Genomic DNA, 17,830 nt, shown 5'->3' with positions numbered 1-17,830 from the left:
GGCAGAAGTAGAGTTCATTGTTGGGGTGGCCTACTTCTTTCCCAATTGTTCTTTTTCCTTGCCAACAACTAAAATAATAGCACTCACTTTTTTCTTCATTGAAAGGCTGTCATGAGGAGTACTTCCAGGAAGAGGAATGGCAACCTCTTCACCCGCAAAACCTTTTCCATGACAAAAGTAAAATCAGCCAGCATGATGCCCTCTGCACCTATTTGTCCAAACGCTAACAGGTTTCTTATGTAGGGGCACTCATGCATGTTTTTCAAACTAAGGGAGGGAATGTGATTGCTATTTTTCACCCAGTTTGAAGTCTGCCGTTGTAGGATCAATACGGCTAATTTGACCCAACAGCTATCACCCACTCACTCACAAAAACAAAACTCACTGCAATCAACCCAATGCAACCAACCATACTCTCGGCTCCCAATCTTCAGCATCGCCAACAGAAATAAATGAATGAATAGATAAAGAACCTATTCACGTGATGCTGACACAAAACTCCCCACATGCACTATGCAAAAGAAGGAAAAAACACTACCCACCTTCTCCCCCACACCTCTCTCTCCCCATATGTCTCCCCCAAGCTCACAATGCAGATAGCAGTGTCTCACATCAAATGTAACTGACCTGTAGAAGACCATGAACTGAAAACAGACACTATTTGTACTTTTGTTATCCATGAAAACCTTTAAGTAAAAACAATTTTAAAAAAGAAAGGGTGTCAGTTTTTGCAATATGCATTGAATTCTGACAGAAAATAAAGTTAGAAACTTTAAAGTTTCCCTGCACAAGTCTCTCTGAAATTTGAAGGCTTAATCCATTTTCCTTTCTCATCAAATTTCATCCACTTATGTGAAGAGGAAAAAAAGCAATAGCCATTTACAGATTCCTCATTATAGTCAATGGGAATGAAACAGAGCTTCAGATTTAACAGATCAGATTCAGATCCAAATAACAGAACAAATTAGACCACCACAGAGCAGATCCAGCTACAAGTTAAATCTTGTGCTTGCTCACAGACCTAGTATTTGTAGTTTGGCTTTTAGGTTATAACTTCTTATTTTGTGGTTTTAAATGGACTTGTGGATTCTTTGGTCAAGTAAAAACATATGTGTATTTATTACCTAATTTTGAATACAGTGGTACCTCGGGTTACATATGCTTCAGGTTACAGACTCCGCTAACCCAGAAATAGTACCTCGGGTTAAGAACTTTGCTTCAGCAGGAGAACAGAAATCGTGCTCTGGTGGCGCAGCAGCAGCAGGAGGCCCCATTAGCTAAAGTGTTGCTTCAGGTTAAGAACAGTTTCAGGTTAAGAACGGACCTCCAGAACAAATTAAGTACTTAACCTGAGGTACCACTGTATTAGAATACGTTTTATATTATTTCTGAAATTAGAACCACAGAGATCAATATTCTGCACGAAAGAAGTCCATTGACTGCAAGATGTATACCTCAATTTTCTTGAACGTGTCTTCATATTTATTTTCACAACCTTGGTGTTACGTAGAACACACATGTCATTTACAAATGCAAATGGGAAAGCTAAAAATTACAGCTAAGGTTGGTTTTGTTTTTCGCTTACAAAAAGGACAGAAGGCATCTATACGCTTCACCCCAAATTCATTAATCATGCCAACATTTAAGTGCTTTCAAAAATTGTGCATACTGCAGCTTAACTCTGCCTGTTATTTTTTTTTCTCACCTTGGTGCACCATTGGCCCTCTGCCACTGTTCTACTGAGATATACAAAGTAGTGCAAAAGGCAATGCTGCAACCACATCCGATAATTGCCCAAGTGAGAAAGGGAGATTACAAACGTGTTTCAATACTTATGCAAGCTCCCTACAGTTTAATAAGTTCAACTCCTGTAGACAATAATGATTTCAGTGCAGCTGTTCAGTGGCAGCATTATTCATTAGATATATTTTGAAACTTCCACTGTGCGTCTTAGGGCTAAAATGGTCAGGACAAATACACAAATGCATTACAAAAGTTTGTGAGTCTGTGGTGGTTGAGATATTATTATTAAATTTCTATACAGTACAGCCACAGAAAAGGCCTGTTCTCATTTTGCCACCCTCCTGACCTCTCATAGGGGAGGCACACAAGGAAGGGTCTAGGATGATTGTTGCAGGGTCTAGGTTGGAAAGCTAGAAGACACACTAAGGACAGAAAGGAAATTTAGTTGAAGAGAGAAACTAATGATAACAGGTTAAAAGTAATGGATTTAAACATATCCCAAACAAGATGCATAGAATGACTAGAGTCTGCCAGTACTGCCCACTTCTGCCAGTACTGTGGTAGTTCTGTTGTACTTCCTCTGCTATTGCCTGGGTGAAAATGTATTCCTTTAATTCCTGCAGTTCTTAAAATATTAAACTGACAACACAAAACTTACTCAATACCTACAAAAGAATGTGCGGAATACACAAAGTTTTTGGTTGACAGAAATCTGCTCAATCTAGAAATGGTGCAAATACATATGCTCTGTGTGCGTGCGTGCGCGCACACACAATACTTAAAAAGTCTACTTTGGAATCCATATAAAAAGTTTTCTGAGGTTTAGGAACTCAACTGCTTATTCTTGTCTAATAAACAGAAGCTGCCATCCACAAGGTGAGGCAAGCATTTATAAGTTTAGCTAGTAAACCATTAAGTTTCCTGTAGTCACCACTGGCTGTAGCTTCTGCAGCCAACAAGACAAAGCAGCTGGCCTTATTGGATGTGGACTTGATGCAGCAAGATCTTCAGTAGCACGGTTTCCTGTACTTTGTAGACTACAGGCAGCATATAGATCTGTAACATATGCTCCTGCTCTTTTAAGACTTTTTCCGTTTTTATGGTATGTATTTCTCTTCTACAGTTAATTCGCAAATAAATTGGATGTTTTTGAGCTATTTCTGAGGAAAATCAGCAAAAACAACACTGCCATATGTCCAGATTTTCCCAGACATTTCACTGCTTGCGGCTGCAGCATTCCGAATATGTCTGGGAAATTCCGGACGTATGGCAATCCTGACCCTGAGCTATTTCTTTTGTCTAATGATCCATTTTAAACCACTGTAGAGGAGACAATTCAAATGTGTCTTCATTGGAAATAACGTTTCCAAATATTGAGTCATATTGACACGTTGTTGCATGGACTAAACAGTTAACGCTAGTGCAAGGATTAATGCTAGCACAACAGGATTCCATCCCTACCATCCCCAAATCTATTCTGGAGGATTGAGGGGAACTCCCAAATTTAGAGGGCATATATGGGAAGATTGTTTAGTTGTGCAAGGAAAACCTTGTGCTAAGACAACAATCTGCTTAATATTACACACTGAATACAATCCATATTTCTTAAATCAGTACTTGTAGATAGTGAACATAAATGTTTAGATTGATCTGTTTTGCTTATTTGATTTTAAAATGGTACATCTCAATAATCATGTATCAGCATTCTGGGAAAACCATTTATGGCAGAGATTATGAAATTTCTTTAGTTAGTATCTTTAGTTATTCTTCCAATGTCCTGTGGAATGGGAAACTAAAAAAAAAATTAAAATGCAGGGATTTTTGAAATAATTGCAAAAACTGGATCATATTTTTACAGAATAGTGGTCATGAGAACACATCAAGTTCCAGTTTGTTGGCCTCTTTATAGGATACCGAGAGCCTGAGCCTGAGGTAGTTGCCTTACTACAGTCCACATGTTATTTTGCCGATGGGGTTGTAAGGATTGTTTACACATCTACATTCTTTCAGCATATGCTCAATCTCTAAAAAGAATTAGAGGCTGACTAATTTCTTTCCATGTCACTGTTGGCATCTGTTTGTCTTGAGAGATAATGGGATGCTCCTCTGGGGATGAATTTACCTCCCTGGGGTGCAAACCTGGGCAGTGTGGATGGAGGTCCTGGGCTGCTCAAATGACAATACCTCATTCTCGGCCTTGCTGATGTGGCACAAGTTGGCTGCAGGAGTTACTGGAAGGAGGCGTACAAGGTGCCATCCAACCATCTTAGGGAACTCCACTCCATATTTTTGTAGGGTTTACTCCTTAGCCTTTTCTTGTCCTGGAGATGTTGTGCTAGGTAGCAGAGGCTTAGGATCAGAGTTTTCCTTCTAGATGGCCTACCTTCCTAGGTGGACAAGCCCCGTCTGCCCCTCTATAGCACATGCAGAAACTGCCTTTTGGACTGCTGGGACCCACTATAGGTCTCATCCACTCAATTTGCCAAAACCTGTCTTTGGATGCGATGGAAATCGCATGCAACTCACCGCATGCAACTCACCAAGGGTCTGAGACCCATCAGTTACTCTCACCTGGTTTAGCCAATCAGTCAAAGCTGTTCCTGGCGTGTGGTTGCTGTCACATGCTGACAGCTCCTAGGAGCCACAGGTGAGAGTGGAGTGCAAAGTGGGGACCAAAGGTGGACAAACTACCCCAGAAGGAGCACAACATACTACTTATCCCCTAACACCCCATGTCCTTATAATATATATATATAAACTGTCCAGTAGCACCTTGGAGACCAACTACGTTTGTTCTGGGTATAAGCTTTCGTGTGCATGCACACTTCTTCAGATACCATGTCTATGTCACTAATGCATTGGCAATCTAATGAGAAAGGTCATGACTCTTACATTACAGTAACACATCGTGAATGCTCAGGAGAATGGAAACCTAAATACTTTACACACGACTGCCTGATTACTCTTGGGTAGACCTATTAAAAGGTTAATGAAACTGCTTGAGAAAGAATCAATTGAAATAACTGTCCTCTGGAAAGTTTCATTTACTAGTTCTAACCCTGCATTATCTACATGAAAATCTGTTATCATTTTAAGAAGTTCTCCAACTTGTATTTCCATATATCAGCAAAATATTGTTTAAAGGCCATACTTGAAAATGTAGGCTAAATGTGAACAGCTTCTGAAATAATAGCACAGCATGATTAAAAAACCTGAATGTCATAATACAGGTAGATCCTGTGGTTCAGGTTTGAACAGCAACAATTCTGTAGTGCAGCAACTGCACCTCACCTTTGGGAACTAGATTGGCAACATCCTTTGTCTGAATCACACAACCCATATAAAAAACCTTTAATGACAAGAATTAATGTTTGAGACTACACACAGCTAAGTCTGAAAAGGAAGTACAATATAAAATTTTATTTTAAGGGGGGAAAGAATATGCAGGTTTCCCAAATATTTATAATAATTTATTGCTTCAAATTAACCTGTTGTACAGTTAGTGAATCCCAGACACTGTGCAAGGCTACCAGCAGGCAATTATAGCGTAAGCCACTTCTCTGCAGAAGGTATGCAATGAAGCTGAATCGAGGCACATAAAAGCTTTTCTGTGAAGGAGAAAAGTACACTTGAGATGCCTCAGTGGAGCATGCGGCTTTACTGGCAGCAGATATATCATTAATCTGTGTCAGAATGGACTGCACAAATAATAATTTCTATGTAAACACTTCGTTTTGCTGTCCTTTACATATTAATATCTCGTGTAGTCTTCACCTGCAGTACCTGTCTAGTCTAGGAAGCTGAACAAAAGCAACAAACATAATGCATTGACACTCTATGGATTTAAGGGAACAAAGTACCAAAAATCAGTTTAATCTTAGCAGAAGAACAAATCCCAAGCCCAGCAGTAAGACACAGTTGGTATTCACTGCACATAACACAGAAATAGATGTGACATTGAGGATAGACTTCACTGGACAGTGTACTTAAGGTAGCCAGGGAAGCAGCTCCTAGAAAAGGCCAAGCTGTTTTGCAGCAGATCAAATTACGCACTAAATTTATCCTAGTGTTTCATTCATCTTAGGGTCTTACCAAGCACATAGTGAAATCAAAACAGCATAGAAAGGCTTTTCCTTAACTTTTATTTCCTCAACTATGGTGACTTTCTGCCAAAACTATAAATCACTGAATGAATACAGTCACAAAAAACTAAAAAATAATAAATATCTGTTATGGGATGTTGAGATAACTTCCCCATTCAGATCCTCTGAACCAATTGCTCCTATCACAAGCCTTTGTTCACCTGCTGCTGAACTCTCAAATTCATCTTTATCACCTTCATAAAAGATTAGGCTTTTAAAAATAATGTTAGGACAATAACATTACAACCTGCAAGGGCCCAGGATTTTTCAGTATCACAGCAATGAGGATACAACAAAGCTACAGAGGAGCACCAGTGGGAACATAATAGGGAATTAAAAATACTGCAACGGAAATGTCTGCATTACTCAAAAGCTGGAGTATTCATGAAGACTTAACCACTTCAACACAATAGTGACTCCAACGTGTAGACCAGGTGCTCAATATAAAACACCCACCCACTTTGAAATCTGATTTTTAAAGAAGTTGCTCCTTTAACTTTTTGGTACAAGTGCAGATGCTACTTCCCCCTCCCTTCAGAAAAATCATTGTCAATTTTCATTCTACTCATAATCGAAGTGACTATACACAGTGCAAATATTATGCTCATTCATATTTACATGCTTCTCAAAAAACAAAACAAAAAATACACATTTTCCAGTTCTGATCATATTGTTATTAGACTAGTTCCCTTGGAACTTTTATATCAGTGGTGATACCCACTCCCAAATACAAAGGATAAGGTTCGATGGCCAATGCCTATTTATATACAACATTAGCAGTAAGGAATCTAGGTACAGCCTCTCTGGAAGAGCCTGCCTCCAAATGACTGATAAAAGTGGATCTCAATGTAATGCTGATGAAACAATCATATAATTTTCCCCAACTATGATCAGAATACAGAATCCAACACAAAATGCATTTTTGCCTTGCTTGACTTGACAATTTGACTTGGGTCTTCCTTGGAACGAGAACTGCTACAAAAACTGGAGTGTGATGGCATCTCGTTGCTATTTAGCTTTCATTCTTCCTCATGCTGAAGTGCTCTGAGGCTAACCTGACGCCAAGTATATAAAATAATAGTTAGATGTCAGTTTCCCCTACTATGCCAGCATTGGCAGATTACATGGCGAGTCATCTGGTAAAGCGACGTGGGGCTCAAGTTGTTTGTAAGCAACATGCCTCAGAAGATTCCTCCAACTTCTCCAATGCCTCCAATTCTCTTCACTCTCCTTCCAGGTAAGCACCATGGCTTCTGCAGTCCACATGACAATCATTTCAGGTGTCTGCTGCACTCACTTCTTTGGAACAGAAATAATGCACGACTATTGCATTAGGATATCGGGCGAAGGCACTATAGGAAGAGAAAAGGTAGGTGCATCAAGTTATCTGGTTATCTTAATAATTTAAAAATAATATAAAAAACACTACTTTATTTAGTTATCTTTAGAAGGGCACAGAACAGGCTCCTCTTTACAAAAATCTATACTTTTTGAAAGGTCACATCTCAACCAGCCTTTCTCTCTGCAGTTCTTAGTGTTTTGTTTCCTTTGTGTTCCTGTAGCAGCGTGCGCATGTTTCCTTCCCTTCTTGCTAGTAGGTGGCTTATCTAGTGTTTGGCAAGACTTAAAATATATTTTTGAAAATTCCAAAACCACAGACATGTAGAAGTTTTCATGTTGCATTTTTGTGCATCCTTTTTGGAGAACAGTATCACAAATGTTGAGTAAGCATGAATTCCAAAGGATAGCTATGTCAGTTCACTTATTTGATTCAGAAAAGTTCACACTAAGAGGCAAGCCAAGTGAATTCCACCACCATGCCCCCCCCTCCTGATACCCACTTATCAGGGAAGAATTCTCATTGAATCTAGCGGTTCTTTCTTCTGAATAAACATGCTTAGGAGTGCACATTGTCAGAGAATTAACTGTACACTCTAAGAATGCCTTGGCAGGCATCCTAGCCCACTGCTGCTCTTCCACAAAAATTGTGCAAAAAATCAGACTGAGTAGCAATTTCCACATACCTATTTCCAATCTTCTTTTTACACACACTGCAAAGTTTTTCCTCTGTGATTATACATTTCACTTGCTGGTGTAAAATCCGTTCCTCCTGTACCTATGGCAAAATAAGAACAAATAGAATAGAACATTCCCACACACCCTGAAGAAATATGAAAATTACCTTCATAACAGTTAAACTAATTATTGTTGCTGTTTTTTGGTATTACAATTTACCAATTTCTCTACCAAACAACCCCCTCACATACAACAGCCCAACATTTGCTTTAAACATTCCCTTTGATAAGTATGGAGAAGTAACATGAACAACATACTCTCAGGAATTCAGCATGGAGAAGGTTTTTTAGTACTTGACTGAATCTTTTCTTCTGGGCATTTTCTTCAAGGACTTTTTCCAGGAAGATTCGAATCTCGCTAATTTGAGTATTTGCTGGGAGGAGGTTTATTGCCTACAGATACAACCAAGGGGAAATTAATAGGTTAGGATTCTTCCAAAATACAGTTCCAGTATTCCAACTTTTCATGGTTGTATGGGCAGGGGGAGGAATATATCTTGCAAAATTTGGTATAAATAAATTCACAAGTTACGTGTACGTTAGCTTTTTAAAAAAACAAATTCTCTGGATACAGCTTAATTTTCTTTGCAAAGGAAGTGGCCCTTCAAGCAGCTTGTGGAAGAAAAAGGGGTATTCAAACACAAAAGCTAGTTTATTTTAATGCAATATGCAATAGAGGTTTCTTGCATCATATCTACTCCATTCCACAATGCGGTGTGCTTCATTAAAAAATAATAATCCTTACTTTGGTAGTGTCCAACTTGCTGTGATGAAGTTCCAAAACCTGTAATGCAGCCTGGAGATTGGCTTGAGGCTCCAATAGTTTCATCTTGATTGGTCCCAAGCAGTGAACACTAGGTGGTGAGAGGTACATCCGGAGAAGAGACAAGTATACCTGTTTGACACAAAGCAAACCACTGTATTTAAAATCCACTCCAAAATGTCTGGGACTAAGTATGCCACTACACGACAGAGACAGTGCCATCTTATAACAAAACTCTTATCTTGACCAAGAAGTATTTACAGCTTTATATAAGCCCTTGCTCAAATGGTATGAACAAGAGTCCACAGCGCTCCTGGGAAAAGTGTTTCCCATTTATTTCAGAAGTTAAAGCTGATCTTTATCTGCGAAAGAAATGCACTAATTAGTATATTGCAACACCCTTAGGTATTTATGCCTGCAATGGAAGGTATAGTGCAATGCATACGTGTAGAAACAATCCTACTGTACAAAGGTGAAATTAAGTAGCAGACATAAATGTGTGAGCGTGCAAACACACCTATTTCCTTGTAAAAACGTAAGAGCCTGCCCATCAGGTCCAGCATCCTGTTCTTACAGTGTCCAACCAGATCCGTGTGAGACCCACAAGCAGAAATTGAGCACTAGAGTGCTCTCCCCTCCTGTTCAGCTGGTACTCGGAAGCATTACATTCATACCTCATGTTACAGACGCTTCAGGTTACGTGTTTTCAGGTTGCGGACCGCGGGAAACCCGGAAATACCGGAACAGGTTACTTCCAGGTTTCGCCTCTCACGCATGCGCAGAAGAGCTAAATCGTGCTTTGCGCATGCGCAGAAGCGCCAAATCGCGACTGCACCTGCGCAGACCTGCGCTTCAGGATGCGAACGCTGCGGGTTGCGTACATGCCTCTGTCACGGATTACGTCCGCAACCCGAGATTCCACTGTAGTACCTCCGACCGTGGAGCCAGAGCACAGCCATTGTGGCTAGTAGCCCTGCTCCACCCTCCATTTAATCCTCTGTTAGGTACATAGCCTCCTGCTGCCCAAGCCACCACTCCTTTTCCCACCTCACACACAACTGTGATTAATGGGTAGAAAGGGGGCCTTTTGTGTGAGGCTGGCCAACTGAAACCGCACAAGCTCAGTCACGCCTGTGCAGTAACTGCCTGAAACAAGTTTTGTAGCAATATAATGCTAGGAAGCCAAGGCAGATGAAGCTCCTCCACCAGGGGAGAAATGATGGCCTTGGCAATGAGCCCCACTCACCGCTGCAGGGTGCAAAGTTGCTTCAAATACAACAATATATTTTCCAAAGCAATTTGCTTGGAAATAAGAGATTACTTGATTTGCACACACACACCGAGAAACACCCGAGTATTTAAATGACTTGAATACTTATAAAATTTCAAGTCTTGCAAGCTCATTTGTTTTGGGCATAAAATCTTTTACTCACTCCAATTACCTGCCATGAAATTTGTTGATGCTACAAACTATGTAACAGAAACAGGATAATTAAAGGAAGCGTGTTTTGTAAACTCCAAGATAACAGAAAATAAGCTACTCACATCTTTGCTGCCATCTTTGCTTTTGTCGTAGTGTTTGTGACAGTAACTGAAACACAACAGCATATACAGGAAACTCAGAGTGGCCTTGAAGTCCAGCTTATTTTAAAATTTACATATTTTGACTTATTACCCTACAATTATCAGTGAGTACTGTGCTGCAACCTTCCACCAATAGTTTGACTTTACCCCCAAAGGCAAACTCTTCCACTGTCTCCCGAGGCAGATGGATGCCTATCAACTGGAAAGGCATTTAAACTGATTTCTCAGTTTGCAAATTAAAATGTTAAAAAGGTCTGATCATATGTAAGAAAGAAAAATACTTTCCAGGATTAAAACATTTTTCTATGCCATATTTATGCATACATATTTGCACAATGAATCATATGTCTATGCAACAAAACAAACAAACCAGGGTCGCTTGGTAAGTGCACCTGCTAATTTCTTATGTTCTTAAGACTGTTAATGAACTGGCTACTAGGACCCCTTTGCTAATTACAATTAAGACACACAAGGCTCTCTTCCCCACCATTCATTTGTTCAAATTAGGCTCATTTCCTTTCCAATAGGCTGTGATGTGTGTGTGGTGCCTGCAACAGTTCCTCTAGTTTGCAGATGTGCCACAAAGGCTGGCGACCCCCGATGCAGAGGGGAACAAATTAAGGTGGGAAATGACTACATACACCTCCCACTTAAACAGGTAAGAACGTACTAAGTTGGTTTGCTTCTTTAAAAACTAACAAAGTGTTGCTGTTAAGCAAAAACTTACTTTTCAGCCATTTTTGTATCCTTCAGGATGTGAACATATATGAAGAGAGCTTGCTCATGATTTCCCATCCGTCCCAGCAGCAGAGCACGTTCTTCTAGGAGGCCTGCAGGCAGGAGTAGAACAAAAGTAGCTATTATTGCCTTCAACAGCAACACAATTCTGCAAAGTTGGCTATGGGAATTTGTCATGAAAATGAGTAAGAGGACAAGAGCAAACTAAGTAGCAGAGGAAGATCATCTTTTGTTACAATACCTGGACAGAAGGAAGAGGAAGAGCTCAGTTTATTCTAGAAATCAGTAGCATCACACTGTTGGTTGTTGTTGTTTATTCCTCCGTACACCACTTTTCAGTTACCCATAGCTTTTCAACCAAACAGTGAGCATTTTAAACATTGTTCTTCACATAAAACAGTCAATTGTCCTCTATCAACAGTATCAGATGTATTTATAATGGGCCATTATGCAGCATCTCTTCCACCATAGGCCAACACAGACATGCTGCCCTAGGCTCCTTTGGGAGGATGGAGTGGGTGCCAATATAAAATTTAATAATAATAAGGGGAAATCCCTTTACATTACTGAGACATGGATAACTGCTACATTCTCTTTTCCAGAACTTAAAATGTTTTTAAGTTTTTTTAAAAGGACTAAAGAAAAATACGATTCCACTGCAATAACTATAGCTAATTGCCCCCAGCGATGAAGGAGATCAATATGGCTGCACCATCTCTTACCATCAAAGGGGAAGTCACTGATGAGCTGCTCAGCATTGTAGCAACTGGAAGTCTCAAGGAAGAAAAGAAGTTTTTGCCGATACTCTCCGAGTTCCCCCTCCTCTTCTCCAGCTGCCACCGGTGGTTTATCTGAAACAGATGGTTAGCATCAGCAAATGCGAAGCCATAAAATAAAGTTATCTGAAGTCCCACTCCCCTTAGACAGGAGACCCACTGAAACAAAGATGCTTCTGAACATCTCATGCAAAGTAAAATTTAATAATGTTCCTAATAGTGCACAACTGAGATACATTACCTAACAGTAGCTGCTTACAGTCTGCAATCTACAGAATCACCCTTGTGTTTAAAAACAAAGGTCCATCTAATCCACCTTCCTGTCCTCACAGTGGCCAATCCAACAGTTCTCTCCCCACCTGCAATTGCCAGCAACTGGTATTCAGAAGCATGCTGCCTCCGATTCTTTTATTCAACTACCTCTTCTCCATAGTTTGTCCCATAGTTTCTTATTTTGGCACACTGAAGTAGACGAGGGGTGAAAATACCTGGAGGAAAAGAGCTGAGATATTCCTTCATTAATCCTTGCACTTTTTCACAGTAGAGCTGAATCAGGCAGTTGTGGAACTCTGAACCAGCCTCTTCCCAGGTTTGGATTATATGTTCCTGTAAATACATGTCCACAACCCATGTGTGACAGCTGACCGTAGAAGACCCTGCCTCTTCCCATCAATATTTCAATATGTGTTCAAGAGAAGCCACTTTTTTCTTTCTTCATATAAACGAGGAATCCTACAAAAATGGCTACATACGTCCTGGATTAGCTACTGCTACATGTTTATAATTTGCTCACCTTCAAAAATTGTGTCAGATAGACCTAGAAGTCAGACACAAATTGCTGTTATCAGAACAGGGCATGCAGGTAACAGCATGAGTTCTTACCAAGTACGGAACAGCCAGGTTTTTAAAGTTCTCTATCAAGAAACTGAGGACTTTGTTTCGAGGAAGGGATTCCACTTCAGGAAGATCTTCTGTGAATATCTGCCAGTCAAAAAGGTTGAATTTCACAAAGTTAATTTTTATACATTTACACTCGTTTTTCTAAGGGAAGTCAAACACTTCAATTCACAAGCCCCCAAAATGACACTCGATATCTTTCTGAAGGAGCAGAAGCAATTAAGCTTCAGCCTTCTCCAGCTGAAAGCATAATATACAAACACAGAACACTGCGGGTAAACCTCTTGCCCTATTTCTCTGTATCAGCAACTAGCATTCTATAGCCAGTGTCCCTATTAAACTGAGATATCGCATGCATTCATGACCTCCACTTATTGACCGGGTTCTGGAAAGGAACTTGCAGCCACTTTGCTTCTTCCTGGTCCTACTATTGTGCCACACTGAACTAACCCAGGGTTTGGCTTAGCACGTCATGTGAACTGGGACTTTTGGTTAAGCCCTAACCACAAGCTGTAGTCAAGGTTTGTTCTTGACTGGAAGTTCGTCTCTAGAACTGCTTGCGGCTTTGGTAAGTCATAGTTTGGCTTACCAGGTTGTGCAAACCAGGCCACAATCAGCACAGCAACAGGCAATTCTTGTCTTCTAAAACCAAACAACGAAACTGATGCAACTCAAGCATTGATGAAACCTCACTCAGAGCTACCAACTTCATCCTGTCTTTCGGTGACTGGGATCAAAAAGCTATTGTGGGTTTGATGTACCCTAGATATCATTTCACAGCTTCTTTTTGCTTTCATTAGTCAACTCTAGACATTACTGGTAAGTAAGGATAAGCGAGATAAGCTTTCAATAAAGTAAGGGAATGCATTTTTCAAGTACTGCAAAGCTGCTGCATACAAACAGATAATCTGAGTTATTGCTAACTTGTAAGTGTGGCTTCTGTCAACATGTTATGGTAGATATTACCATATTTACTCTAATCTAACGCTCACCTTTTTTGGCCAAATTATGAAACTTAAGGTGTGCATTAGATTCAATGGCAGATTTACATTTGCCTGCAAATAGTTTTTTTAGTTTCAAGGTTCTGAAAATTAAGGTGCGCATTAGATTTAATGGTGCATTAGACTTGAGTAAATATGGTATATGCAGCAGCTTTCTTTTTGGACACATGAGGTAGAATGGTCAGTGTTTACAAATCTATGTGAGAGAGGCCATATATAGCCACACAGGAAAAGCTACTATTTAGAACAATTTATAAGGATCTTTGTGTGGACCCAGAACACTTAAAGCAGCCCTTTATTTACAATTATGATAGCCTTATGAGTGTGAACTAAGCGAGCGAAATATTAGAAGGATCTGTCTATTATTATTTGCTTTACTATCAGCGCAGTCAGTAATCACACCCTAATTCTCTCCACCTTTATTTTCAAATGTGACCAAGTGTGCTTACTTTCAATCCATCTTCAGGAAAATCTCTAAGTACCCAAACAGAATAGGAGAATATTAAGTTCAAGTTGTCTGTGCCTAGAATAAGAAACAAAGCAAAATGGAATTGAACTAGACTGCAAGCTATAGAGTAAGGTGTAAATGACAACTAGATCCATCACTTTAAAAAAAAAATTTTTTTAAGGCACTTTTTACAAGCCACCTTGAGTCCCTTTTATGGAAAAATTACCCTGCTGGGATGCCTTTCTCTGAATATTAGGACATGACTGTTAATGCCACCATAATTTCTAATGCTGCTCCCAAAGAAGCCTATCAGGCTTAAGCTCCATCTCTGGGAGATCAAAAGAACCCACTTCACTTAAAATTTTGGGCTGAGTTGACTGATGTCCACAGGTTTTTACTTTATGGTCAACCAAATTTATGAAACTGACTCATAAATAATTCTGTGAATTAATTTGGAGTTTGGGGTGGTCTTTTCCCATTTGTCTTTTGTGAGCCACCACAATCTACTGTATTTGTTGCATGGAAAGGTAGGACAAGATGTGAAAACAGAAGGTATATTCAGCTGCACTCACCCAAGTGTTGCAAATACTGCACGGTCCTCTCATGGCCCTTCAAAGGGGAGTTAGCTTTCTTTGACTGATCCACTAGCACCTGCAAAGCTGCAGAAAAACAGAAGAAAGACCTATTGGGATTTTCCTTTAGTTACCCATGACCAAGGCTCCTCAGTTAATATGAAGAACTGTGTGTTTTGTGCTCTGACAAACCAGAGGTAGTCTTCCCCTACACAAACACACACAATAATGTTTGGTGGGGATGAGCATGAAGGTAGATTGGGATCTACTGGTAAATCTCTGGGCAAGAATTTCTGAGTCCCGATTGTTTACAGCAGCAACAAAATGACTTTCCCCGCCTAAATTAGACTGCTGAAATGAAGAAAACTAAGTAGTATTGGACTTTTGTGTGAAAAGACAGCAAGTTCAGCTCAATTCCAGCACTGAAAACAAGTTTTCAGGCTCAGAATGGAATCTATTCTTTAATTCTATCTGTATGTGGTTTGCACCAGAATCTGGTTGCTGTACAAACTAGATCCAACAGGCCAGGAGTCTGTTCACTCTTGAGCAAAAGGTCAAGACACTACTTTGAATTCTATTTTTAACATCCACATGTCTGTAACGTAATATATGCTACTATGACAGCTTCTTGCATGCTTCCTCTTTCTTTTTCCACCTGCCTCTGGGAATTTATTTGTCTGCCATTCCCTATGCTATTCTGCCCTGGATATGGAAGTATTGGGAAACAAAATGCCCTAAAACCAGTTCCCTAACAGAAGAGCGTAGCAGCAGCAGTAGAATGGCTATCCAGTAAGAGTTAATTGACAGAGAAACATGAACAGAAAAAGATAAAATTCACAGCATCAGGAGTATCCTTTTGATGTAGCTTTGTCTTTGCCCTATGAAGCCATTTGATATTGTAAAGTTGCAATTAAAGTTTAAATAGTGTAATACAAAAGGTCTGTTGAGATTGCAAACTAAAGGGTCCCCTCAATGCAGCTGCCCACCCCCACCCCTCCCCGGCTTCAAATAACAGCTCTGTATCTTTATACTAGAAAGCCTCATGCCATCATTATCTATTTTTATCCACTCAGGCCTTTGATAACTATGGCTTCTATGGTGGAGTTCATCTTTTAGTGGGGTGGGTATGACTTACATTATGTTATTTTAGATGGGCATTTTAGATATTTTGTATTATCTGTTGTTTTAACTTTCTGGCTTCCACTGTTTTTACCAGTTGTATTTTATCTTAAGTCACTCTGAGACTCACTTTTTTCGGTAAAAGGCAACAAACAAATGTAAATAATAATAATATATTCAAATCCTGAAACTTGGTGTTAGCAACCTACTTGTCAGTTCTGTCCCTTCAAATGCTGGTGCCCCTCCCTGTCTCTCCCCACAACTGAGAGACCATAACATGATGAATAGGGCCAACCTGCTACACGGGTATCACTGACCTAAATAAAAACACATCTAAGGGGCATTAGGAAAATGTGCCCCAAACAATACAGAAGCTACATTTTTTGAAGTGATCCAAATGGCAGAGGTCATTAAATAATACTTTTGGGCACCTTTTAGCCAGGATAGATCTAAGCCAGATAGATTTACAAGGTCTATCTTACATACCAATTGATTCCCATCCCACAGAACTTACCTTTCTCATGCAGACCTTTCTTCTCATACAGTATGATCAGCTCGCTGTATTTGTGAGCTTTCTTGAGCACATGCTCACTTTCCTCTATGTGGCAGTGATTGTTCTCCAGTCGCAACAGTGGAGCCACTAGGGCCACATTGGTCTGTCAGTAAGGAGGAGCAATTTGAGGGAATCAGAAACAGTTTACTATGAACCAAAAGAGGCATGCATTTATAACCAGGGAAAGGAAGATACTTATCACAAATCTAAGTATTTATTTAAAAACAAGTCTTCACATGTAGTAGGGCTATGTACTTATGTGCTTTTACTAGCAAAGAGCTAGTTTGTTAGTCTTTCTATTCCATTTTTTTATTTTAAAAAAATTAAGCAAGGGAAAACAATAATATTCCAGGGTATTTACTCTCCTCCTAAAAAAAATCATGCAGGCACTTTCCTTCATATTCAGATTTGTATCTCAAACAACCAGACAACCAATTCCACTGGCCCCTTTTCTTGTTTAGTAAGAGATTGTTGTCGTATTAAGAACAAACAACAGCAAACAACAGAGACCAAATGACAGTTACTAAGATTCAGCATGACCAAAACAAACCGATCATATATTTAATTTCTCCTCTGAATATTCATGTCCTCTAAAAATCTTGGTGTAATTTAAAGGCAAGCAGGATATATTTCAGCTGTGAAGAGTTTCAAAGAAGATACTGACCACAGCTTAGATTGCACCCAGGAAAGATCTGAGATAAGTGTAGGTGCCCCAAAGTGTTGTGTCTGTTTTCACCTTCAGTATTTTAAGCTTAAAGAGGGACTTAAACTCAATCTAAACCCTTGCCACTATTAGTCCTGAGTTTCCAACACCAAAACCCTAAATGCCTGGTTTGAGGAAGACACATGCATTTCAGAAAATGCAGAGAACTCACATGGAGGTAGCATTTCAACAGAGTGGTATCAATGATCTGCAGCAGCTTCTTCTTTGATTTGATGGTGGGAGTCCCCTCCATGAGGGGAGAAGTGCTGGACTGATGGTCTGAGTCATTCAGCTTTTTCACTAACTGACTTCTTTTCTGCAGAAATTAAGAGTCAAAAGAAGTGAAGTCATGCCACTCCTCATCCACATTACCTCAGAGAAAAACTGCATGTGACTGCAACCTTTTTATCCACATGGGTTCAGACAACCTGCATTTGCTTGTTAGTTCTTGTTGTACTGGCTTCTCCCATTCTTCTCCTTTTTCTAATATTCTGTTAACCTTGAAGCCCCTCCCCCTTCTCTCTGCACATGGTCAACATTTAGACTTAAGCTCACTGGGCAGAGGGAGATGTCTTTTATGTGTTTGCTACTCTGTCCAGTACTGTATATGCTGACAGTGCTATATGAACAGCAAAGAAAGAGCTGACGCGGCGTATGATAATGAATCCCACCCACATGAAAAATAATTTCAGGAGTGTCAGGACTGGTCGTTGTCC

General features: G+C 39.8%; 1 protein-coding gene across 2 annotated transcripts in view; it reads right to left on the bottom strand.

Moving 5' to 3' along the window:
- Positions 1-5,143: 5,143 nt before the first annotated feature.
- VPS39 (VPS39 subunit of HOPS complex) overlaps positions 5,144-17,830 on the bottom strand; it is a 28,173-nt gene continuing 15,486 nt past the window's right edge. For both annotated transcript variants that reach the window (XM_083606581.1, XM_083606580.1), the window contains 13 exons: positions 17,287-17,430; positions 16,373-16,514; positions 14,740-14,826; positions 14,169-14,242; positions 12,704-12,802; positions 12,310-12,427; positions 11,768-11,896; positions 11,035-11,137; positions 10,269-10,314; positions 8,706-8,855; positions 8,219-8,353; positions 7,910-8,001; positions 5,144-7,237 (listed from right to left, as the gene is read on the bottom strand). In XM_083606581.1, the coding sequence (XP_083462707.1) occupies positions 7,162-7,237; positions 7,910-8,001; positions 8,219-8,353; positions 8,706-8,855; positions 10,269-10,314; positions 11,035-11,137; positions 11,768-11,896; positions 12,310-12,427; positions 12,704-12,802; positions 14,169-14,242; positions 14,740-14,826; positions 16,373-16,514; positions 17,287-17,430 (1,395 nt within the window). In that variant the 3' untranslated portion in view covers positions 5,144-7,161. The remainder of the gene's footprint in view (positions 7,238-7,909; positions 8,002-8,218; positions 8,354-8,705; positions 8,856-10,268; positions 10,315-11,034; positions 11,138-11,767; positions 11,897-12,309; positions 12,428-12,703; positions 12,803-14,168; positions 14,243-14,739; positions 14,827-16,372; positions 16,515-17,286; positions 17,431-17,830) is intronic.

Source organism: Podarcis filfolensis (assembly GCF_964270895.1).
Source record: "Podarcis filfolensis genome assembly, chromosome: 1".
Taxonomy (NCBI): domain Eukaryota; kingdom Metazoa; phylum Chordata; class Lepidosauria; order Squamata; family Lacertidae; genus Podarcis; species Podarcis filfolensis.
This window is presented reverse-complemented; position numbering and strand designations above follow the sequence as displayed.